Source organism: Squalius cephalus (assembly GCF_949319135.1).
Source record: "Squalius cephalus genome assembly, contig: scaffold_83, whole genome shotgun sequence".
Lineage (NCBI taxonomy): Eukaryota > Metazoa > Chordata > Actinopteri > Cypriniformes > Leuciscidae > Squalius > Squalius cephalus.
Genome location: NW_027645857.1, coordinates 108,632 through 135,257, shown reverse-complemented (window position 1 = coordinate 135,257; position 26,626 = coordinate 108,632). Strand labels below are relative to the sequence as shown.

General features: G+C 40.5%; 1 protein-coding gene across 1 annotated transcript; it reads right to left on the bottom strand.

The window, feature by feature from the left end:
• Positions 1–224: 224 nt before the first annotated feature.
• Positions 225–26,626, bottom strand: LOC307154080 (complement C3-like; the record flags this gene model as incomplete). Its single annotated transcript, XM_079898860.1, has 23 exons — positions 26,532–26,626; positions 26,252–26,447; positions 25,665–25,833; positions 25,124–25,197; positions 24,891–24,979; positions 24,624–24,706; positions 24,439–24,526; positions 6,056–6,158; positions 5,805–5,925; positions 5,537–5,652; positions 5,158–5,304; positions 4,818–5,024; positions 4,495–4,686; positions 4,268–4,420; positions 4,069–4,198; positions 3,800–3,844; positions 3,274–3,370; positions 3,000–3,088; positions 2,732–2,871; positions 2,316–2,522; positions 2,012–2,072; positions 1,661–1,744; positions 225–448 (listed from the first exon to the last, which is right to left on the bottom strand). Coding segments are annotated over exons 1-23 (2,886 nt in total), but the record flags the coding sequence as incomplete, so codon positions are not given.

Below are 26,626 nucleotides of genomic sequence, written 5' to 3'. Positions count from 1 at the left end.
CCTCTTACACTTCCTCCTACAATGACTCAAAATGACGATTTTTGCGTCATTGTAGGAGGAAGTGTAAGAGGTAAATAACGGATTTCTCCCGTCTCAGGGGAAAATGAGAGAGTATTGCACGACCATTCAATAGTATGACTGGGTTTCTAACAATGCAAAGCTTAATGCAAATGGGTGGAGTGTCCCTTTAATGGCAAAATGTGTCCCAAACAACCTGAATTGACCTTATATTTGTCCTGCTGACCTGTGTAGATCTGGTTAATGGCTTCACTACGGCGGTTCATGCCAACAGTCTCCCACTGATTGGTGCTGTCCAGATAATGAGTGGCAATGACAGGTAGAGTCATTAAGATAATGTTTGCCTCTCCATCACCACCGGGCTGGACAATAAGGCGACCCATGAAGTCTCCACTGATGGCCTGCTCGACTGTCTGAGAGATCTCTTCACCTGGAAGGAGGAAAGAGCAGGATGAGAATTCAGTTTTTTATTATCTTTGTCAGGATGGAATATTTATGCAACATTTTGACAGTTACATTTTGGTTTTGTATCTGCAGAGTTTCAGATTCTTAAAGTTTAACACAGCGTTTTTGAGCATTTTCCCAAAAATAGAAAACGTTTTAATTCTAGCTTCATGCATTCTTTTTTTTTTATCAACATTTGAATGAGGGTAAGTTTAATAAAAAGCCATCATTTGATCAAAAAGCTAAGAAAAGCTTTTTTTTTTTTTTTTTTTTTTTTTTTTTTTGTCAAAGACTACATCCAGATTGGATTCAGTACAATGATCAAAACACAGATGGAGTAGATTGAGTCCATCAACACCCCTAAAGCTTCACAGTCCTGTAGCTCATCCTGGGTCGACATTTCATTCAGTAAGATTAGGCAGTTTTGATTTATATGCTGTTTCATGTTGATGATCATATTATTTTAAATATGCACATGATATGAGTTTGCATGTTTCTGCATCTTTCTCGCATGTGTTTTGGTCTGGAGATTCTGTACTCTTTCAGAAGATGTGTAATAGCTCTACCGTATAACAGTGAAAACACGGAAAGCTGGAAAATTCACCCTTCATAGGGAGTTTGATTGACAGGCGATCTGCTTGAGAACCAGTTTGATGTGTGTGGGCCAGACACGGCCCATTTGACCTTTCCCACTGCCAGAACTGAGTCAAATGTGCCATAGTTGGCCCAGATGAGGCCCGGATATGTATACTATCTGGAATTCTGCTGCTGCTGCATTTCGCGCACACACACACACACACACACACACACACACACACACACACACACACACACACACACACACACACACATAATAGCGCACATATCACGTGATGATCGCGCGTACAGAATCTTTCTGTAGTGCTGTAATGTATTGTAAACTCTGTTCTGTGATTTATCAATAAAATAGCTTAGAAACTAAAAAATATCCTGCCATATATTTCTTAGTAACTAAAACCCACAGCTTCAGTATTAGTAGAGAGACGCTGCCAGGTAAAATTAATTCACATAAAAGTCGACTTTAAAAAGTCTGAAGTCGTTCAGCCCCAATTACAAACCAGTCCCAGCATTAAGGACTGTGGAACAATCTTCATACAAGTGCTAAAACTCCCAGAGGAGTAAATGGATGTTGCACATTCATGAAAACATTTTTCCTCACCAGTAATTGAGATGTAGGTGTTAGCAGGTGTGTCTGGAACCCGATCCTTTGGTGTTTCAGCTTTAATAACTATAGGTTTCTCCCCTGTTCCATTTGGGATGAGACACAGAGACAAAGAGGAAGATGGAGGAAGAGTAATGAGTTGGTGAATTTTTGTATGCTTCTGGTGAGTAAGAGTAGGAGTAATTACAAAAAGTGTTGGAGTTCATTCAGATCTCTTGATTAACTCGAACTATAATGATATTTAGACATTTTTTTTTTTTTCATAATTGGCTGAAAGTATAATGTGTGTAATGTTGTATAATGGAAGTATAACAGTAATGTAATTGTATGGTTCACAGTAAATCTCACCATTCTTAATAGGATTGAGCTCCACGTTTAGTCTATGTAATGGAATCAGCACACCCTCAGACTGAGAGAGAGAGAGAGAGAGAGAGAGAGAGAGAGAGAGAGAGAGAGAGAGAGAGAGAGAGAGAGAGAGAGAGAGAGAGAGAGAGAGAGAGAGAGAGAGAGAGAGAGAGAGAGAGAGAGAGAGAGAGAGAGAGAGAGAGAGAGAGAGAGAGAGAGAGTTTATCTATTCAAAATATGATGAACATCTATTGATTATATTAATGAATGACCAAATCAAAATTGACAGAAATGCCATCAGACGTACCACCACCTTCAGGGTCTTTCTCACTCCATCAGTGTGGACAGAATCATATGCTTTCACCTCAATCATGTGATTTCCCAGCGTCATGGGAATAATCACATATGAAACCGCTATGCTGGAGTCTTTGTCAACGTTTACTGTTGTTCTGTATTTGCCTTTCTTACTGGCAAAGCTGCAAACATTTTCTGTCTCCATAAACTCCACACGCACCTGTGAAAACAGGAGAGCGAGACACAAATCACTTCAATATCTAGAGGAAACTTCCTCCAAAGTAAATGCAACTGAACATGACATGTGTGATGACAGAAGATATTTCTGATATGTCTATGATTTGACTCCTGCAGAAATAGTTATTATGATGAACATTTTAATGTATAACATAAATTAAAAAATATTTTTTAATAGCAAACCAAATCTACCTTCTGCTTCTTTGGTGTGTAGTTGTGAATAATGGCCTTGATTTCCAGTTGTTCACCGCGCACAGCTGAATAAGGGATCTTGAGGTCAATGAAAAATCTATTAAAAACTATAATCTCCTCAGGTTCTGCCACACAGATGCCTTTGAGGAGGAACACAGACACACAGAAGGGTTTAAAGCAGCAGCTCCTGGATGATGATGATGATGATGATGAAGATGATGATGATGATTTTCAGACCATGTATCCTGTGTTTGCAGCTTCATCTTACCAAGTGTTGGTGACAGACTGACAGCCAAGATCTGCCAAGTAGTAATAGAGTCTTTCAGGTAGATCACTTTATCTCTGACTGGTGCTGGACTGGGATATGAGGAAAATACAAGAAGACTGATGAAGTACTCTTTTATTGGTTGTTTACTATCACTATCAGACTCACACACACACACACACACACACACACGCACACACGCACACAATGTCACCAACGGCTCATGTTGAATGACATTATTTGCTAAGGATGCTCAACTGACGGCTCTCCTACTCACCAATTCTCACATAGATCAATCTCTTCCCAAAGCCAACTCTCAGGGAACTGAGTACGTGACACGATCTCATCAGAGTCTGTATAATAGTCATCATCACCTGTTGTAACAGATAAAAATGTGACAGAATATACATTTTAGAGCAAAAGGACAAACAATCAAGTCAAGTAAAAATGTGTCAGGGTTCGAAAGCCCTGATTGGTGCTAGAGATATCGTATTTGCACTGTTTAATCAATTATTTATTTTCTGAAAGTTTCTCGGGGGAATGCCACACATTTGTGAGAGAAAGCAAAAGCATTATCATATTATTTTTCTTCCCATCTCATATTTTTGTCTGTTAGGGGCTCTGTAGACATCATAGCTGGATCAATACTAGCATGTTCTGATAATCCTCAAGATTATGTTAACTTTTCCAATACAGGGATCATTCAAGCCACAATGACAGATAAACAACATATTTAACAGCAGAGATGAACTTTAAAACATGTTTAATCTTTAAAGGGTCGAATCATAAGAGCAGATTCTCACCCAGTGATCTCCGTCTTCTCTTTGAAAGGAAGGGACACTCCGGCGCTAGAGGGAATTTAATTAGAATGAAATTAGCATATGGCGCTCTAATGTGTGAGAGGGAATTCACTACAATTGAACTTGGTGCAGTGCTTTTCCAGCGCTGATTATACCAACTTAGATTAGTTAACATAATAGACACTGCCCCTATGGATTCATTTTAGTGAAATATAAAATAAAATATGCTGGTATTTATTCAAATTGAAGAAATTACAAATATACATATATACTTGTTCTGGTGTTGGTTCCTCCTGCAGTGTGTGACTCAAACATCAGACCTGCATCACTGAAAACCCCCATACTGTCCCTTCCACCTCCTGCCGTACAGCCGGTGTCATGCTTCTCTATGACGTCCCAGATCTGAAGCAACAAAGATATAATTTATTAACTAAATTACAAGCTGTTGAGATGCTTAAGAAGGTCCTTCACCTGAGTCTGAGTGAGTCTGTTCTTGTTAAGGACATGCACAGCCTTGTCAACCATCACCAGCCCAACTCTAGCTCCAGGATCTCCAGTTATCTGCAGCTTGACCTCATCTCCTGTGCCATAGGTATTCATCTTGTCCTTCACCTGAAGCTTGAGCTGTTAAAACGAGAGACACTGAATCAGATCTAGTTGATGAGCATGTCAATAATTTCTTGTGATGGTTGACCCACCGTTCCCATGCACGTGTCCTTCACGTCGACCCAGACTGAATCAGACACCACCTCAGACGAGCCCACATGGTAATAAGCCACAAAGCGGAAGGACGGCACCATGTCTTTGGTTACAGGTAGAGACAGAGTCACTAGAGCTTGTCCTCTCCTCTTGAACCTGTCTGCTTGAACAATCTGACCTTTACTCAAGATCTGAAAATGAGGCAGATGAGTTAACAGTATTTATGACATTCATATGGTTTCAAACACTAGCTGTGGAAGTTAATCGACATAATAAATACATTTGTGGTGCAGCTTTATTTAGAAATAACCATAATCTTTACCATGTATGTGTAATCTTGATCTTTGACTCCTGGACTTTGTCCAGTATTGAGATTGACTGACATTTGATCACCGATCTGAAGCTCTGCACCACAAATGCCGATGTGCAAGTAGTTTTTGGAGCTGGATACTTTGGGAATGTAGTTCAGAGCTGTCATTGTCTTCACTGCCTGCTGTTCATCTCTTAATTGTGGATCTTTGGTCTTTGCCTGGAATAAATTTGTTTTCTGATGTGCTATGTAGTATATACTCCATTGCTTGTTCAACATATGTTAACTGATATATTTTCCACCAGTTCTTCAGTGAAAGTGACTGAACATTAGTTGATTTTGCAGGTCTTACAGTGATCTGCAGTGTAAAAGATCCTCCTGGAGTGTTGACGGTAACCTTTGCAATGCCATTGGCTCTTGTTTGACCTCTGACCCCTCCAGGATTGACCTCCACTTCCACATTCTCAGCAGGAGTCTGGTCAGGATTTGTTACGTAAACCTGTTATAGAACCCAGAGCAAAATAAATAATATATTTATGAAATTGTTCCTCAGTTCCTGCAACCCTTCAGGTTTGCAACTTTCTAGTAGGGATAGGCGATATGGCAAAATATATCTTTATTTCTATATATATATAAATGCCACAAAAGGAAAAAAAAAAGACTATCGCAAATTTCGTTTCACGCAGACTTTATTGTCATATTGCACACCCCTACTTTCTAATGTTTTATACCGAGACACTGAAGGGCATCCCAGGTTTGAAGAATTGTGGTGTTTTCTTGAAGTGGATGGTGTACGGTGACGTCACAATCTGAATGCCTCTCCTTTCTGCTTCCACCATTTCATTGCCTGAAACACACACACACACACACACACACACACACACACACACACACACACACACACACACACACACACACACGCACGCACAGGATTAGCCTCTCATATTATCACACACAGGCATGTAAACATACAGATGTACAGTATCTGTTGAGTCTTACCACTTTCTGTTAAAAGACTGGCTGAAACATAGATTGATCGTCCAACCAGCTGGATAATGTTTGGAAAGGTCTTAGTGATCATCTCCCTGGTCAGTTCTGCTGTACCTTCTCCTTCCCTAATCTATTCATACGAGAAAGACTTTAACATCAGTCTACAAGACAAGATAAAAGGTATTTAATGTTTTAAGTCACTCTTTAGGTGAGGAGAAATGAGATTGATCCCAGCTTGTAAACAGTTTAATGTCTCCCACCTGAACTTTTTGAAGAGAAGAAGCAATACTTGTTTTCTTCTCATCGTCCATCACACCAAACATCACAAACGCATTTCCTTCCACCCTCTGTCCAAACAGGTACCTATAAAAGCACAGACAATTTCTGCTGTAAAAACTGAACAGTGACGACAACTGTCCCTGATCCACATCCACTTTCATTACATAGAAAAAAAGCAGCTTGAACGTTTGTCTAACAACCTTCTTTTCTTTCTCCACAGTCATACAGGTTTTGAACAACATGAGGGTTTCATTTTTTTTTTATATGAGCATGTACACTACTCATTTTGTATATATATAGTTATCTAAAAACTGTTAGTTAGAAGAACAACTGTTGGATTTTACAGTGTAGCCAATATACTCTGGAGCTGTAGCCCCAAATTACTTCACAGTTACCTTAGAAAACGACATTTATGGTGTCTTCGGGACACCTCAAATTGCACTTCCAAAAGTCATACATTTTAGCCTAGAAATCTAGACGCACCCTAGCGGCAGTATGTTGTTCATTTAGTAAAATTGGCAGTAAAATTAATTTTGCAGCCAGGGTAGTCTAGCAACTCTCCGTTGACTTTCGAGCTGGAAAAAGCAAACTCTACACTGTTAGACCTTACCGTTTTTTTTTTTTTTCACAGTAAAATACTGGCAACACTGTTGCCAGTAATTTACTGTTAATTGTACAGTTATTTACTGTAATCTACAGTATGTTACTGTAAAAATGCACTAAAATTTGAGTTAACTAATTTCACTTGCAGAAATCGACTGGCTTAAATTGACCAACTGTCATTTAAATGTATTAACTAGAATTTATAAAGCATTAACAACGTGAGCAAAGTATTATTGTGAACTTATTTATTTTGAAACCACAAAAAAACTTTTGTAAATAAAGAGATTTCCACTGGAAATAATTTCCACTGTTAAATAAAGCAACATGCAGCAAATCATCAATGTTTGAAGATCTTCTCCTGGACTGAAGCACAGGCTCTACTCTTCTGCACAATGGTGACCCAAAAAACAAGATTTTACAGTTACATACTGGCAACAGTGTTGCCAGTATATACCTGTTTTATAACTTACAGTTTATTACTGTAAAATACATTTTGTGGGTGTGACTTTTTTATCTTACACTGTTAACCCTTTCAACTCCACAGGGAAATCCACACTACAAAGAGTAAAAAGTGACATTGACGCAGTGTTGCAGTGAGATAATTAAGGGAATATGTTAATGATTGTTGAGCATTAGTGATGAACACCTGCTGTTAGAACAGAAAATAGAGAAACACAAGAAATACAACTGACCTCCAGCCATTACACATTATTACACTTATTATTAACCACTATGACTTTATTTCTGTCATACTGTACATCTCCAGAAGTTGTTATTGAGATGTTTAATTGAAAATGTTTGGTTTGAAGTTACCATTATAGAGTTAAGTGCTTGCTTTAGTTGGGATGCTGATGCTAAAACATAAGTGTTTCTTTTGCTGCTTCAGCTATTTTTGTGCAAATCACACTTGTGCACACACACAGTTTATGAATGATTGTGGTTATGTTGATTATGGTGATAAAATCATCATATTGCCTGTTCATTCACTAAGGAAATTCATTCTCACTCATTCAGAGTTTAATCCTTAATCAAAAGTGTTACATTACCCCCGCTGTGAAACCACAGCAATAAATTACAATGACTAATTTTTTTTTAACACATCATGCATAACCAGAGAAACAGAGCTACACTGTCTATTAGAAACACAGAGATATCACAATTTAGCACATGAATCTCAACAATGGTGGCAATATTTTTTTTTAATGTATATATATTTTTTTTATTCATGCAGCAGTGCATGCTGGGAGTTTTATATTATCCTGGAACCCAGCATGCATTGCGACTAGGGCTGTGCGATATATATCGTGAGATTGTTATGCGCATCTCGTCAGTAAAGCCGGTTCCTTGATTAGTAGTAAATCACCATCACCTGCTTTCAGATGAAGCGGCATTTACTACAAAGAGCCGTAATTAACTGACAAGCTGAGCCATATCGCATTAATATCGCGGACGTATCGCCAGCGATACTTAATGCGATATGGCTCAGCTTGTCAGTTAACTACGGCTCTTTCACAGCAAAAACTCCAGTGTTAAATTAACACTCCTGGGAGTGTATGAGTCCACACTCAAGAGTGTTTAAGTTAATGAGATAATTAAGTGATTAATTTAGTGATGATTGAACATTATTGAAGACACCTGATGTTAACAAGCAGAATCACTGAAGGAGAAAATCACAAATTGTAAGTTACCATTAAGGTGATGGGTGTTTGCTTTAGTTGGGCTCTAGACCATTATATATGTACTTTAGATTTTATTTGGCTGCTGTATCTGAGTTATAACTGACAGATAAACAAAGAAAAAAAAAGTGGTCTGATGGTGTAGGTTATATTATGACAATCATCATTTGAACTTGATCACTGAACTCATTAAAATCCTTCTTTCTGACTTCGATTTATATTGTTGGTTAGTGAATCTGCATAAATGCCCAGCATTATTGATATAATATAAAGGATTTCTTAAAAGTTGCTTAAAAAAAAAATCATTCTTTTAGGCACACACAGATTTCAAGATTCAGTCTATGCATCTCAACAATGGTGAGGAGCAGAATATTCAATTAGGAAAAGTAAATTACATAGACAATTCAGATCATAATTTATTCATACCGCAATGCATGATGGGAGCCATTAATGAGTTGTGATTGGTGGCAGCCACTGCAACATGCTTTATTATTGTCACCATTGTTGAGATTCACAGGCTGATTATTGATGTCTGTGTTTTAAATGAAGTAATCTGAACATCTATTGATCAGAACAATGTTTATTAAATATTTTGAATTATAAGTAAAGTACTGATAATCACAGGCTGAAGAATCACTAAACTGCTGCTAACAAGTTAAACCAAACTATCTCAATAAGTTTCCTTTTCAGATCACAGCATGATTATGTCAAAACATAACCAACACTATAAGATAGATAACATTTTACTTTGTTCATTTAACTGTTATTAATCAATAACAGCAGACAAACAACAGTAAATATTAAAGTAAACATATAATGGTCTAGAGCCCAACTAAAGCAAACACCCATCACCTTAATGGTAACTTACAATTTGTGATTTTCTTCTTCAGTGATTCTGCTTGTTAACATCAGGTGTCTTCAATAATGCTCAATCATCACTAAATTAATCACTTAATTATTTCCTCAGCCCTAAATGCCGCTCCATCTGAAAGCAGGTGATGGTGATTTACTACTAATCAAGGAACCGGCTTTACTGACGAGATGCGCATAACAATCTCACGATATATATCGCACAGCCCTAATTGCGACATGAAACTTTTGATTGTCACCATTGTTGAGATTCATGTGCTGATTGTTGATGTCTGTGTGTGTCTGAGTCAAGCAGGATTTAAACATGTTTTAATGCACTATATGATAACAATATTCTTCAGAAAACCTTATAGAAATATTGACCTCATGTTATAGATTCACAGATATATGATAAATATGAAATACCCATAAATTCAAAGAATATATACAGAAAAGATCAAAGAATCATGTCCAGGATGATTGTGACATCATCACAAAAGCCTAAAACATCTGATCATCTTCCTCTTGACTTTTTCTTCCCACAACAAATGTGTTTTATAAACTCACTGTTACAGCAGCCAGAGAGAGATGAATGGTAAAAAGTCAAGGGACAAGAGACCAATTAAAGCAAATACTGATCTCCATTATGGTTACAACAAACTTTATTATTAACTAAATCTCTGTTAATTCTCAACAAGAACTTTTGTACATGTATGATAGAAATAATGTTAAACTGGTTTCACACTCAGTGTTGCTGGAAGTCAGTTGTAGTTCTTGTGTTTCTCTTTTTTCTGTTCTTGTTTCTCTGTCCTTCAGTGATTCTGCTTATCAGGTGTTCATCAGTGTCTCAATTCACTCACTTCTTTTCAGTCAAGTGGACTATATTAGTGAACTAATGTAGGGAATAGTGAATGAGGGTATAGGGTGTGATTGTGAAAACAGCCTCTGAGTGTCGATGTTGAGCGCTGTTAATTCACAGTATATTCCTGTAGGCTAGTTTTATTTTCTACGGTATATTACTGTTTTAATGGAAAATGGTATGATATTGTCAGAATCTGGCCTTTTTTTACAGCAAGGGTTAACAGTGTAGTCAGGCCAATCAAATCATGTATAGAGTCGATGGGCGGGCTTTACATACAGGGTTCTCAAGTCTCACGCATTGGCCGTGAGACACACGCAATTCAACCAGTTCACACGCTCACACGCCACACCGTGTATTTCTCACGCTAAAAAGGCAATGTCAACCAAGTTGTCCTGCAAGCTTTATATATAACGTTGTATACGAGGCGCGGGCACACAAAGTGAAGTTTTCTGCCGCCAGCACGTATTTCGGCCAGATTGCGTTCGTTAATAAGCAACACAGATGCGCGAACACACGGAAGTTGACGTAACATTCTCGGCCGCCGTACGTTCGTTACTAGGTAACCAACAACATCGCGCGAACACTCGTGAATGATGGAGAAGGTAAGTTGGAAGAAAGCTTGTCTAACATTTTTAGGCTAGAACATTTAATATATAGCCCATCGTATACATTATTATTGATGCAGTCAAAAACTCTACAACTACTTTGCAACCAGGCCAGAAGCTTTGGCTCAGTTTGGCTAGCTTACGTTATCTGAAACTAAGGGGAAATGTTAGTGGGTATGGGAAGGAATGAAGATGTATTTCTTCATTTTATTTTAAATAAATTTAAATGTATTTATTTTATTTTAAATTATATATTATACTGTAATGTCAGTATAAATGGAAGACACTAGTTAGTTAGTGTTATGTTGTTCGACAGTGTTAATCGACTCACAAGTGGTTCTATCTGTTAGTCCCTGGTTCTTTAAGGGGCGGGGTTTTAGCGGGGTCACGTTATATCTCTCCCCTTCATGTTGTACGGCGTGGGTTACGGCCACAACAGTAACCCTGCAGTTTCTGAATAAAGCCTTAGAAGGAGGAAGAATCCGTCTGTTTACTTTTTAGTAGCGAACACTACATTTGGTGTCAGAAGTGACGGACTTTAACGCACGAGCTGAGCATTCGCCGCCGAGATGGACTACGGGGCGCGGCCGAAAGTGAAGCAAGAGATGCAGGAGACAGTAAGGGGGAAAAGCGAGTGCTTGTGGACACACGGGCCGGCGGCAGATCCGCGCTGGGTTTCGAGCGAGGCGGCTAGGATGAGAGAGGCTATCATGTTACAAGCTGCTGAAGCTGGCTTCGTGCCTCCCTTTACCCCGCACAGTGAGTTTGCACATCAGCAGAAAGGCGCCGACGTGACAGCGCATGTGCAGCGCGGCAAGACACACTCTCGCGATGACGTGAAGACGCGGGATGTAAACAAACATGGCGGCGCCCAGGCCTGCAGCGAATACATCAGAGATTCAGACACGCTCGCTATTAAAACACCGCGGTTCTCTGGTAAAACGGATTGGGATGCATTCAAAGCCCAGTTTGAACTGTTAGCTGATGCTGCAGGCTGGCCTGAAAATCATAAAGCCCTGCAGTTAGCGCTGTGCCTGACTGATGATGCAGCTGCCTGTCTGTTGTTGTTGAGTCCTGCAGAAAGAAATGATTATAATGCATTGGTTGGGGCTCTTCATAGGCGGTTTGGACATTGTAGCCAGCCTGTCCTTTTAAGGACAGAATTTAATAACAGACACAGAAGACAAGGTGAACCCCTCCGTATTTTGGCCAATGACATTGAATGCTTATGTAAACGCGCCTATGCTGAAATGCCACCATCAGTCCAGAATGAGCTCACTAGAGACAGATTTATCCAGGCACTCAGCCCAAGAGAGCTCCGTGTACAAACGCAGCTAGCTCACCCGACCACACTGAGTGAAGCGCTGGAACTGGCTATTGAAAGGGAGATGCTGGGGACTGAAATGGATGCAGTTGAAGTTACTCCAATAGTGAGGGCCGTGGAAATGACTGAATCGTGTCCCAGGACGCCCACGTGGGTGGATAATTATGCAAATGCTGCAACGATGCGCCCGAGCCGCTCCACCTCAGAGCCCCGTTCACTCCGCCGACCTTCAGTTTGCTGGGGCTGTGGCCAGCCAGGCCATCTGATCAGACATTGCCCTAGGATCGGTCAAATGCAGGGAAACGCCCAGGGGCCCGTGTAGACAGGGGGACACGGGCCCGTGATAATATTTCCCATACCTCGCCCCAAGCTGAGGATGAGGAGCAGCGGGTGGAGAAAGGGGTTAAACTGCAACCTGCAGAGACTGTTATGGTAGTGGGCTGGTCTTATGTTGGAAATTTTTGCCACATACCCATTGTAGTGGTGGGAGTCGCTTGCACAGCCCTTGTTGACACTGGATCGAATGCAACCCTTGTTCGTCCTGACCTGGTCCCAGTGGGGACAACTTTGGAATCGACGTCTGCTCGTCTGAAAACTGTGACTGGTGATTTTGCGCCAATAAAAGGGAAAGGTCTCTTCCTGTTTGACATAAGGGGTCTGTCCGTGTCGTTCCAGGCGTGGGTGGCTAAAGTGCAGGACCCATGCATTCTGGGACTGGATTTTTTGAGGGCCGTTGGCTGTGTGCTGGACCTATGTAGAGACTCACTTACCCTCCCTGATGGACGTTCGGTGCAACTGACCCATCCTACTCCAAACTTGACCCAGGTTTCCCTATCTGTGTATTCAGCATACACATCCAGGCATGCCCTTAGCGCTGAATGCCCAGCCCTTGGGGCACCACCTCACACAGTGGAATCGCCTGCCATTAGTTCAAATTGTCACACACACTACAGCCCCAATTGTGACGCCACATCCCCTCCCCCCATTTTTCCGTCAGCACGGAATGGCTGTGGTGTGAACAATGGGCTATGCGATGGTGAGAGAGAGACTCGGATCTCGGCTGTGAGAGACATTTGGTCCAAAAACTGTGAGGGCTTAAGTGAGCAACAAAAAGAGTGCTTATGGGAAGTCATGGAGGACTTCATCGACATTTTTGCTCTCAATGAGAAGGAAGTGGGCCTAACCCACTTGATGCACCATGTTATTGACACTGCAGATGCCCGCCCGATAAGAGTAAGGCCACGTCGTCTCCCCCTGGCCCGACAGGAAGCGGCGGATAAGGAATTGGAAGAAATGCTGCATGCGGGTATAGCCCTCAGAGAGCCCATGGGCTTCAGCAGTCGTCATGGTACCACGGAAAAACAGTTCCAGATGGCGGTTTTGCATAGACTATAGGCAGCTCAACAAAGTCACGAAAAAGGATTCATATCCTCTGCCTAGAGTGGACAAGTCCCTCGACTTGGTAGCTGGTTCATCATGGTTCTCAACCCTTGATTTGAGGAGCGGCTACTGGCAAGTGCCTTTGTCCCCTGAGTCTGCTCCCAAAACCGCGTTCCGCACAAATAGAGGCCTCTGGCAGTTCAAGGTCCTTCCGTTCGGACTCTGCAACGCTCCTGCCACGTTCGAATGGCTCATGGACAAAGTGTTGGCAGGAGTGCCTCGCCATGAATGTCTTGTATACCTGGATGATCTCTTAGTCCATGGTGATTCGTTTGAGGTAGCACTCGATTCCCTCCGACGGGTGCTGGAAAAAGTGGCAGCAGCAGGCCTGAAACTGCATCCAGATAAATGCCACTTTATGAGGCGGGAAGTTGAATTCCTTGGACACAAGTTGGGGAGGGAGGGCATAGGCACCCTGGAGGACAAAATACACACCATTAGAGACTGGCCAATCCCTACAGACCTGAGACAACTGAAGAGTTTCCTGGGGCTCGCCTCTTACTATAGGAGGTTTGTAAGGGGGTTTTCATGCATAGGGGCACCGCTCTTCCGCCTCCAGCAGAAAGACCATGTTTTCGTCTGGACTGACGAGTGCCAGAAGGCATTCGATACCCTACGGCAAGCATTGATCGAAGCTCCAGTCCTTGTTCCACCTGACACCTCACTGCCGTTTGTTTTAGACACGGACGCAAGCAACGTCGGCATGGGGGCAGTGTTATCGCAGAACAGACCAGATGGGGAGAAGGTAGTGGCATACTTTAGCAGGGTCTTTAACAAGTGTGAGAAAAGCTATTGTGTAACCAGACGTGAGCTCCTTGCAGTGGTAATGGCAGTGAGACACTTCAAATACTACCTGTGCGGCACACCATTCACAATAAGGACAGACCATGCTGCTCTTCAATGGTTGATGTCTTTCAAAGAGCCTGAAGGTCAAGTGGCCCGATGGCTAGAAGAACTCCAGTCATATGACTTCGCAGTAGTTCATAGACCCGGGTCTAACCACGCCAATGCCGATGCTTTGTCTCGTCACCCCTGTGCCGCCGAGGGGTGCCGTCACTGTCAAGTCAAGTCAAGTCAAGTTTATTTATATAGCGCTTTTTACAACATAGGTTGTATCAAAGCAGCTTCACAGTAATAAATTAAAACAATACATCAATGTTTGTTTCTAGTGGAACGTCCACGTTTGGTAATGCTGATCAATAGTATCGTTGATTGATTAAATAAATTAAATATCCCCAAATGTCCCCAACTGAGCAAGCCAAAGGCAACAGTGGCAAGGAACCGAAAAACTCCATCAGGTGACCTAATGGAGAAAAAAAAAACCTTGGGAGAACCCAGGCTCAGTCGGGGGCCAGTTCTCCTCTGGCGTTTATGAACTAGAGGTCGGATTTAACTGTAAGATTAAAAGTATTATATGAATGCCTGGCTGAAGAGATGCGTCTTTAATCTAGTTTTAAACTGGGAGAGCGAGTCTGAGCAACGAACAGTATCCGGAAGACTATTCCAGAGTTTTGGAGCTAAATGTGAAAATGCTCTCCCTCCTTTGGTGGATCTGGATATCCTAGGTATGACCAAAAGCCTCGAATTTAGTGACCTTAAAGAGCGCGATGGATTATAGGGCGATAGAAGATCCGTTAAATAGACTGGAGGCTAAGCCGTTTAGGGCTTTATAAGTCAGTAGCAATACCTTGTAATTAATACAGAACTTTATAGGTAACCAATGTAGTGATGATAAAATTGGTGTTATATGGTCAAATTTTCTTGATCTAGTTAGAACTCTAGCGGCGGCATTTTGAACTAACTGTAGCTTGTTTATTGAGGATGCAGGACAACCAGCTAATAAAGCATTACAGTAATCTAGTCTCGAGGTCATGAATGCATGAACTGACTTTTCTGCATCAGAAACAGATAGCATATTATGTAGCTTAGCAATGTTTCTAAGGTGGAAAAAGGCTGTTCTTGTAACATATGAAATATGATTTTTAAAAGACAGGTTGCAGTCAAGTATAACACCCAGGTCTTTTACTGTAGAGGATAAAGTAACAGGACATCCTACTATGTTAAAGTTGTATTGTGAGAGGTTTTGTGGGTGGTTTTTTGAACCGATGATTAGTACCTCTGTCTTGTCTGGATTTAATAAAAGAAAATTACGCGTCATCCAATCTTTTATATCTTTAACACACTCTGTCAATTTGGATAATTTAGCGTTTTCATCTGGCCGTGATGAAATATAGATTTGAGTGTCATCAGCATAACAATGGAAACTAATTCCATGTTTCCTTATAATATTTCCAAGTGGCAGCATATATATTGAGAATAATAGAGGGCCTAACACAGATCCCTGCGGCACTCCATAGTTTACTGGAGTTATAATCGATTTTTCTCTATTTAAATAAACAAAATGGTAGCGGTCAGATAAATACGATCTAAACCAGCTTAATGCTTGTCCTTGAACACCAGTATAATTTTGTAGTCGATCTAAGAGTATTGTATGATCTATAGTATCGAACGCAGCACTAAGATCAAGTAAAACTAATATTGAGATACAGCCTTGGTCAGAAGCTAAAAGTAAATCATTTGTGATTTTAACGAGCGCAGTTTCAGTGCTATGATGCGGCCTGAATCCAGACTGAAACTTTTCATAGATGTCATTTTCTTGCAAGAAAGAGCCCAGTTGAGCGGACACAACTTTTTCTAGTATTTTAGACATAAAAGGTAGATTTGAAATGGGTCTATAATTTGCTAGATTATGTGGATCTAATTGTGGTTTCTTAATGAGAGGTTTTATAACTGCCAGTTTAAATGTTCTTGGAACATGACCTAAAGATATAGATGAGTTAATAATATTGAGGAGAGGCTCTTCCACTATAGGTAACACTTCTTTCAATAGTTTAGTTGGTATAGGATCTAATAAACATGTTGTTGTTTTAGATGAAGTGATAAGTTTATTTAACTCTTTTTGTTCTATAGTTGTAAAGCATTGTAATTGTTCTTGCGGGGTGATAATTGAGGCTGAATTATAAGGCGCGATTGAGGATTGAACGTTTACAATTGTGGTTCTGATGTTTTCTATTTTCTCAGTGAAGAAGTTCATGAAATCATTACTACTAAACTGTAACGGAATATTTTGTTCAGGAGACATCTGTTTATTTGTTAGTCTAGCCACGGTGTTAAATAAGAACCTAGGATTGTTTTGGTTGTTTTCTATTAGTTTGCGGAGGTGCTCAGCCCTGGCCGCTTTTAGGGCCTTTTTATAACGTGACATACTGTCTTTCCATGCGATTCTAAAGACCTCTAAGTTATTTTTTTTTCCATTTACGCTCTAAAATTACGGGTTTCTCTCTTTAGAACATGTGTAGTATTGTTGTACCATGGTGCTTTACTTTTCTCTCTGACCTTTTTTAATCTAATGGGTGCAACAATATCGAATGTTCCAGAGAGAATGGTGCTCATAGTGCTAGTTAATTCCTCAAGTTCATCTGTTTGTTTGGGTTCACTGAGCAGCTGAGACAAATCAGATAAGCTATTTGAAAAATTATCTATGGTGGATGGAAGGATTGTTCTGCCTAATCGATAACGCGGTGCAGCATGATATATTACAGGAGTACGTAATATGCAAGTTACCATGTAATGGTCAGTGACATCGTCACTTTGTGGAATGATATCTATATCGGTTGGATCGGTTCCATGTGATATAATTAAATTGAGTGTATGATTAAAACGATGAGTTGGTCCGGTAACGTTTTGACCCCAAAGGAGTTTAATAAATCTGTAAACGCAGCCCCTAGCGCATCATTTGAATTATCTCCGTGGATATTAAAGTCTCCAACAATTAATGCTTTAACGAAATTAACTAATAGGTCTGAGAGAAAATCTGCAAACTCTTTTAGGAAATCAGCGTAAGGCCCAGGCGGTCTATATACGGTAGCCAAGGCTAGAGATAATAGGGATGTTTTTCGAACATCTAAGAGCATAACATTTAGTACAAGTACTTCAAACGAAATAAACTTATAGCCCGTTTTCTGAGTAACATTGAGAATATCTCTATAGATTGTTGCAACACCGCCGCCACGACCAATCAGACGGGGCTCGTGCTTATAGGAGTATCCTGATGGAGTAGACTCATTTAGACCGAAATAATCATTTGGTTTAAGCCAGGTTTCAGTAAGACAAAGTACATCAAAGCTATTATCTGTGACTATTTCATTTACAATAACTGCCTTAGGTGTGAGTGATCTAATGTTTAGAAGACCTAGCTTTAGAAATTGTTTTTGATTACTAATAGCAACATTTTCTGTTTTAATAACAATTAGATTTTTTCTAGATCCTGCAGTAGATTTATTATTTGATCTCACTAAACAAGGAATAGACACAGTTTCTATGCAATGTTCTACACTAGTATTTATATCAGTTAAATTGGTGCAGCAGAGACTATGATTTGGACTTTTGGTTACTAGTCAAAAGGTATTTAACATTTTGGAGATGTTATCTGACAGAAGATCCGATCCGAATCTGCTTGGGTGTAAGCCATCAGCATCACTGTGAGAAGAGAGAGACGCAGGAGAGGGAACTGTGTCTGGGAAACGAGCCAGCACAGCCTGCATGTGGAGCATTGAGGGTGTTTGATACACCAGAGTGGAAGTTGGAGCAGGAGAAAGATGAGGATCTGAGGCCTGTTCTACGTTGGCTGGAGGCACAGCAGAGACCCGATTGGGGGGATATTACGGGCTGCTCGTTGGGCACAAAGGGACTGTGGTCCAAATTTAACACACTGAGGCTAAGTGAGGGAGTGCTCCAGCAAGCATGGAAGGAGCCTGCCACTGGGGAGGACAGATGGCAAGTAATAGTGCCCAAAACGCTGAGGGAAGCAGTGTTAACCGCTTGTCATGGGAGTACGGGGTCCGGCCATTTCGGGGTGTCCAAAACGCTCCGCCGCCTTCGCCAGGGGTTCTACTGGGGCCAGCATAGAAGGGACGTGGAGGATTTCTGCCGCAGATGTGATGCCTGTGCAGCTTATAAGGGCCCTCTCGATCAGTCTCATGCCAAACTTCAACAGCAGGCTGTAGGAGCACCAATGGAAAGAGTAGCTGTGGACATCATGGGCCCCTTCCCTGTCACTGAAAGAGGTAACCGGTTCGTCCTCACTGCCATGGACTACTTCACAAAGTGGCCTGAGGCCTATGCAATACCGAACCAGGAAGCAGAGACGGTTTCGGATGCACTGGTGGAGGGGATGTTCAGCAGGTTCGGTGTGGCGGAGGTCATTCATAGTGATCAGGGGAGAAATTTTGAATCCAAGCTGTTTGCAGCCCTGTGTGAACGGCTTGGCATGGAAAAAACTCGCACAACGCCCCTGCACCCCCAAAGCGATGGCCTGGTTGAAAGATTTAATAGGACCTTGGGTCAACAGCTAGCTATCCTTACAGCTGACCATCAACGGGATTGGGACACTCACCTCCCTTTCATTCTTATGGCCTACAGATCTGCGGTACAGGACTCCACACTGTGTACCCCTGCTTTGCTTATGCTGGGGCGTGAGATTAGGACCCCCCCAGAGTTGTTGTTCGGGAAGCCCCCGGACATGCCGGGTATACCTGCCGGACCAGAGTATGCAAGGAGGTTGCAGGATCGAATGGAGACAGCCCATGTGTTTGCCAGAGATCAGTTGGAAAAGGCTGGCATGAAACAGAAAAGGAACTATGATGTTAAGAGCAAGGGAAGAGACTTCAAGGCTGGCAAGTCGGTTTGGGTGTACAGCCCGAGGAAGAAAAGAGGACGCTCCCCGAAGCTTGATTGCCATTGGGTGGGCCCCTGTTTGGTTCTAGAGAAGGTGGGAGAGGTAGTGTATAGGGTGCAGATGCCGCCTAGAGGCAGAAAGGTACCCCCCCTGCCTCACAAAACAACATTGACCCCACACCCGTGCCCCACACCCCAGTGGCTCCTGAATCCTCCGCCCTAAACACCCCACATCCGGCCACTTCCCATGGACTTTCCACTGATCCCCATGCCCCAACCCCTCATCCCCTTGCAAGCTCAGACATTCAACCTGAGATGCAGCCAAGGAGGCAGAGACGTCGGCCTGGGCACCTTAAAGACTTTGTTTGCCCCCTCGTGGACGAGGGTTCTTCTTATTAAAGGGGGGGCAGTGTAATGTCAGTATAAATGGAAGACACTAGTTAGTTAGTGTTATGTTGTTCGACAGTGTTAATCGACTCACAAGTGGTTCTATCTGTTAGTCCCTGGTTCTTTAAGGGGCGGGGTTTTAGCGGGGTCAAGTGTCTAGAGCGAGTGAAGAGCTGGAAGCGGGAAGACAGAGTGAGTTTAATAGCAGAGACAGCACGTTATATCTCTCCCCTTCATATTGTACGGCGTGGGTTACGGCCACAACAGTAACCCTGCAGTTTCTGAATAAAGCCTTAGAAGGAGGAAGAATCCGTCTGTTTACTTTTTAGTAGCGAACGCTACAATACTGTATTAATCTTTCTAGTTACATTAAGGCTACATGTATTAAAGCAGAGTGCTCTGGGTAATATTTTATATCCTGTCAAAACATACATTAATCATTGCCATTGCATTTGTATTTTTCAAACACTTACAACACAAAACACATTTCATAAGCTGGAGTGTGTACTCTTGTGTACACACACAAACACACACACACACCCCCCCCACACACACACACCTTAATAATACTCTAATATGTCATTTGTTCACAATGTCCCACCACACAATAAATCATTATACCATTTCGACTAGACACATTCAAAATGCAAAAAGATTTGTTTTTCAAAAACTCTCAGAAATTTGTTATATTTTTGTAATTTTTGTATAACTTATTTGTAGTTTTGAAATATAACATTAAAGAGTATATTTGATGTAATGAATTGCTCTGTCATTTATCAGATTTACCAATTGTTATAATTTCAATTTGTGCTGGTTAATTTGGGTAAAATTGGGGGGCGGGGACAGATGGGGCGTGGCTCCATTATGGCTCCTCCCCCAAATGCATGTGATCTCACTCCAAGCTTTTGATAAAACTTGAGAACCCTGTACATAATGACGACAGAGTTGTGAGTGTGACGGTTTCACGTGAATTCCCTGCTACTTGAAAACAAAGAATGGCGGCTGCTGGAGAACAGTCTTTCGAATCGGCTTTGGCTGCGACTCTGGAGTAGGGCTGGGCGATATATATCGTGAGATTGTTATGCGCATCTCATCAGTAAAGCCGGTTCCTTGATTAGTAGTAAATCGCCATCACCTGCTTTCAGATGGAGCGGCATTTACTACACAGCAAAAACTTAAATTAAGAAAGAAGTTAGAGAAGTTAATGAGATAATTAAGTGATTAATTTAGTGAGAGAATTTTAAAAGAGCCCAACTAAAGCAAACACCCATCACCATAACGGTGGCTTACAATTTGAGATTTTCTCCTTCAGAGATTCTGCTTGTTAACATCAGGTGTCTTCAATAATGATCAATCATCACTAAATTAATCACTTAATTATCTCATTAACTTTAACACTCTTGAGTGTGGACTCATATACACTCCCAGGAGTGTTCATTTAACACTGGAGTTTTTGCTGTGAAAGAGCCGTAGTTAACTGACAAGCTGAGCCATATCGCATTAATTATCGCTGGCGATACGTCCGCGATTTTAACCCCCTGAGGTCGGCGGTATCGCCGGCGATACCAGCTCGCTTTTTTTTTATCAGTGTAAAAGAAACTCATAAATACTCTGTTGACTTTGATTTTTCATTGGAGTTTCATACATCAATCGATTCTGTTAAATGTGTATTATTTTTGTGTATAGTCACAATAAAAACAAAGTGTTGTGCTTTTTGCCAAATAAAGAAAAATAAACACGAAGCGAGTTCTGCCTTCTCTCTGTCAGTGTAGTCCATTCTGAAACGCGTCCGAAAATGAACCATAACTCAGCGAATACTCAGTCAAACAGGCATACAGACACACAGGCATGAAGCTTGAATTCTCTTCTTTTAAATGAAGTAATTTATATAAAAAACAAATATTCTCATCTTGTGAAATCTGTATTAAAAGAGAGCGATTCCAGTCGAGCTCATTACAGCTGATTCAAATGTAATGTGACACGCCCACGGAGAGCGTGCGCTATTCAAATGCAAATGGCTGAGGCAATCCACGGCGTAATCCTGTGAACGCCCCCATATCAGCTCGAGAAAACATAAGTTTATTCAGATCATTACTTGTTTACACCGTCTCGCAGCGCTGTGAGGAATAATAATAATGGAAAATGTTCCTCAGAAGTGCGGGTATTTCGAGGAGCAAGGATCAGACTGAGCTGAGGAATACAGTAGTAAGTTTTTTTTCCCTTCTCACGTGAATCGGGTTTCTGTTTATGAATGAATGAACGGCAGAGATGCGCGCTGTTTACCACAGCTCGCAAAAGACAGTTTAAATTTAAATCGCGTGTGTGAATGAATGATGATGTTTTAGCAAACTGTATTGCTATACTGAGATGAGTAAAAATCGACTGAAATATGTTGAAATAAAATGTAGGCTATTTGTATAAGCAACGTATTAAACTGCAAATTAACATTTATATGCCCTAATATTTCATAAAGACAACGTTACAGTCAGGCGAAATATGAAAGACAACATTTTGTTGACTAAATTTGGGTACAGTTTTTACTGTAGAATATACTGTAAGATTACACTTGAACTGTTGTTGTAATTGTAACCTTTTTAATAAAAAATATATATTTACAAGGTAGATGTAAACAAACTATTAAAAGGTAAATATAATTTTTTTCTTTAAATAATTTGTATTGTGTTTTATTAGTAACAAATTTGGGGAGAGGATAAATATTCCAAAACTGAAAATACAGTATGAGAATTAACTGCACAATTACTAGACATGTTTACCTTGGATATTATACAATTTGCAAGCACAATGTGTGAAAAAAAAAAAAAAAAAAAAAAATGTATATAAAATATTTGTGTATAAATATATACACATATATATATATATATATGTGTGTGTGTATGCATATATATATATATATATATATATATATATATATATATATATATATATATATATATATATATATATATGTGTGTGTGTATGCATATATATATATATATATATATATATATGTGTGTGTATATATATATATATATGTGTGTGTGTGTGTGTGTGTGTGTGTGTGTGTATATATGAAGAGTTCAGATGCAAAAGCCTCTAAATGCCATCTGAAATTTTCTTCTAGAATGATCATTTTTATGAAGCTTGTATATTTAAGTTAGCTATAGGTGACACACCTGAATGAATGGCTCATTAAGTATGCAGGGGCATTGACTCATCAGGTGTGAACTACTAAATATGCATGATCATTTACGCCCCATCCGCATATTGCCTTTCCAAACTAAAAGTGTTTTGCAAAACTTAAATCAATGTATCGTTTTATGTGAATGATTAGGCAGGATGATTTTCACATCATTTTGAAGAAAAAACTCTAGGCGACGACATCCATTAGTCAAAAGTCTTATTGACATATATTTAGTATGTGTTTTGTGGCCTTATTTCAGAAACTTTCATTTTTAGTTTTTTCAATAACCATGCATAAAAATTATTCTCTCAAAAATGAAAACATGTACATACATGTGGCTCACATATCATGGTAGTCCTGTTTGTGCTAAATAGAGTGTAATTTTTTTTTGCCATTGATATGTTTATAAGCAACTGAAAAAAGCACAAATGTCAGGGCATGTCAGAACATCTCAAGGACCCCAAAAACACCCCAGACCCCAGAGGGTTAATGCGATATGGCTCAGCTTGTCAGTTAACTACGGCTCTTTGTAGTAAATGCCGCTCCATCTGAAAGCAGGTGATGGCGATTTACTACTAATCAAGGAACCGGCTTTACTGACGAGATGCGCATAACAATCTCACGATATATATCGCCCAGCCCTACTCTGGAGGACTTGGAGTTAAGCATTTCTTTGAGAAAAGAGCAAAGAACGGCATTTAAGGCATTCTTAAAACAGGAAGATGTGTTCATAGTTTTGCCGGCCAGATCTGGCAAAAGTTTAATCTATCATCAACTAGCTCCGCTGGTGGGAAAACGCTCTGGTTGGTTGTAGTGCTGTCCTGTTGCATGCAGAGCGAATTTGAAAAGACAGCCGTTTATCCCTCTCCTTGGATTGAGCCGTGTCTATGGTGAGTTGCCAGACCCAACATCTTGATGTAGGTCTGGCTTGCCAGGCTACTGGAGCTGCTCTCTGTGCCACACACTTTCAAAACCCCTGGTGTAACCAACTGATGTCAGGTTGATTCAGTCATATTAAATGATATATAAAACCTGTTACGACTTTCCCTTAAGCTGTTGTTGTTGACAACATTTAACAAATGCAAACAGAGTCCATGCATTCAGATTTATGCAAACAAATGTTGCAAACCAAACATTGCCTCAAATCCACTTCCTGGGACTCCTCATCCCTTCATGCTTATAAACATGAACACACAGAGTTTCTTTCAGACACAGCATACATCAATATATTGTCCATAATCCATCATGTTCATTGCACACTAGCATCCCCAAAATCTGTGGGTGCTTCTCAATGCTCAAACTGATGCTTTCTTGTTTCCTCGCTCCTCCGCCCTCCAGCCCATGACCCGTAAACGCTGGATCTCAGTCATCTAGAAGAGCATCTCAGTCCTCTAACTGCACTGCGAGGAGGCGAGGAACGATGAGCGAGGAAACTTCAGTCATGAGAGCGGATACACAACAATATTCATACTACCAGTAAAATACAGAATAACCACAACTCAAAAAAATATGCCTTTTGAGACTAAGATAAATGTCTTTGTTGCTTTTGAAATTTATACTATCTCAAACACTCATGAAAAGTTTTGGATGCTCTCATAGCACATTATTTTGTAGTTTACATAGAGATCAATTTTAAATCAGTGTGTGCACAAATTAAAGATTAATTTTGAATACAGAGAAGCAGAACATATGTTGTCTTACTTGGCTTCAATGTCGACTATCAGGCTCTCGTCACCCACATAGAAGAATGACTTACTGGGTCTTAATCTGACTCCAAATGTTGGCGGCACTATAAATCAATCCAGAGAACAGACACAAATAAATAAATACATTCTTTTAGTTTCATTGCATTTACACAACACACATTTTGTTGACACACATCTTACCATATTCTTTGACCTCAAAGTCTGCAGTAAACGTCTTCTGAGGAGTGTGTGTGTACCGAGTGACAACCTTCCAGATCCCAAGACTGAAACAAAAACATTTCAAAACATTTTTAAATAAGCATTATACAACAGATGAAACAAACCTCATAACACAGATCACATTTATGAGTATTAGCTGCGTTGTAAGATAGACATAATGAATCACTAAACTAAATTAACTCGGGTTGAGCAAGTTCAGTCTTCACAGTGTTTCACACACAAACACACCTGGCAACCTCAGGAATGTCATAGTTTCCAGACTTCATCCCTTTCACTGGATATATCTTCTCTGATGAAAATGTGATGCCTTGTGGATTCTTCAGAAACACAGAAATCAGCATTAACACTGTGTGTTTACTGAGATCAGCAGTGTACATGCACATTACAGCTAAAATGTCTCGAGTGTGTGTGTGTGTGTGTGTGTGTGTGTGTTAACAGTGTGCACTTATATAAGTGTGTACCATGATCTCCACCGTGACTCTAGTCTGACTGAATGGTTTCATGTTGGGTGTCAGAGAGAAAATCCTGTATCGAACTGCAAAAGAGGTCAAAGCAAAAAAAATTTTTTTTTTTACTCAGATTCAAACCCTGAATACATGCAGCGGTCAGTTTAATAATAAACAATTATGTCATGCTTATGTATAAAGTTCACATTGTGCGTTATATTTTCCAAGTATTTCATGAGATCCTTTGCCCATATAATCTTTAAGCTAAAAAGGTTAAGTATATTTGGATTGGTGTCCACAATGGAGGGCTCAATGAAGCAGCTTCAACTCGAGCTTAGATATACCCTCCAGTGGGACTACTGATGCTTACATGATGAGTATGGTAGCAAGATGTTATAATTATGTTATTTAAATGATGTTGGTGGAGTTGGGGAGGTGGAGGGACGCCAAAACAGCTGATGAAGGTGAGCGGCTGCTTATGCTCCAGCAGTTAATTGAAAGATTAGATATTCCTCCCGAAATTACGTTGTGAACTTTACTTAGCACATAATCGTACCTCTGCTAGCAGGCGTGTAGATGGGCTTGTCTGTCTGTACAAATATATATCCAGACTGGAATGAGACCATGACCACTTTCTCCAGGGTGTGAGATGGAAACCAAGCTTGTAGATACACATACTGCTTCTCCAGAGGATCATCAGAGAAATAGTTATGATCATCAGGGATCTAGAGAACAGATAATCAGTCAGCCTGAATTTTATGTGATAATAAAATAATGAGAATGTGTTATGATCCCAGCCTGTGTTCCCCTGTCTTGTGTGTTCCTGGTCTCTTATGTTATTTCCTGTCTTACACCATGTTTTGTAGTTCTTTGTAGGTTTTCAAGTTGATTAGTCTCCAGGTGTTTCTTATTATCTACGGCCCCTTGTTATCATGCCTGTGTATATATAGCCCTTGTTCTCTATCAGTCGCTGAAATCACATTCTCTGGTTTATCGTATTTTTATTTGTTTATGCTAGTTACCTTGTGGATTATGACCTTGTGGATTATTTGAATAAACCTGGATGTGGATCTGCTTCCCAGCCTGCTCCTGACTCTCAACATGTTACAGAATGAAACATCACTGTATTTATGGAGCTCTCACCTTTATATCTGTAAGGATCTGGTAATTGTTTTCTGCAGTCAGTGTCACTGTTTTGGACAGTATCTCCCTGTCTTTCTTTGGGAAGGTCTTCACTGAGATCCTCACGTTCAGGTGTCCTCCAGAGTAATCCTGAGCCTCCACAAACACGTTCTCTGAGGAATCCACTCTCAGCAAATTAGGAGCTGACAGAACAAACCTGAGGAGATCAAATCACAGCGTTTGAAATCTTAAAAACTGATTATTAGTAACTCTATGAGCAAACGGTGTGTTTAATACTCACAGCGGGTCACACAGTGTGAGGAGGGGTGAGGAGAGAAGAACAGTCAGACACAGCAGCTTCACGTCCATCATGTCTCTCTCTGTGTGTGTGTGTGT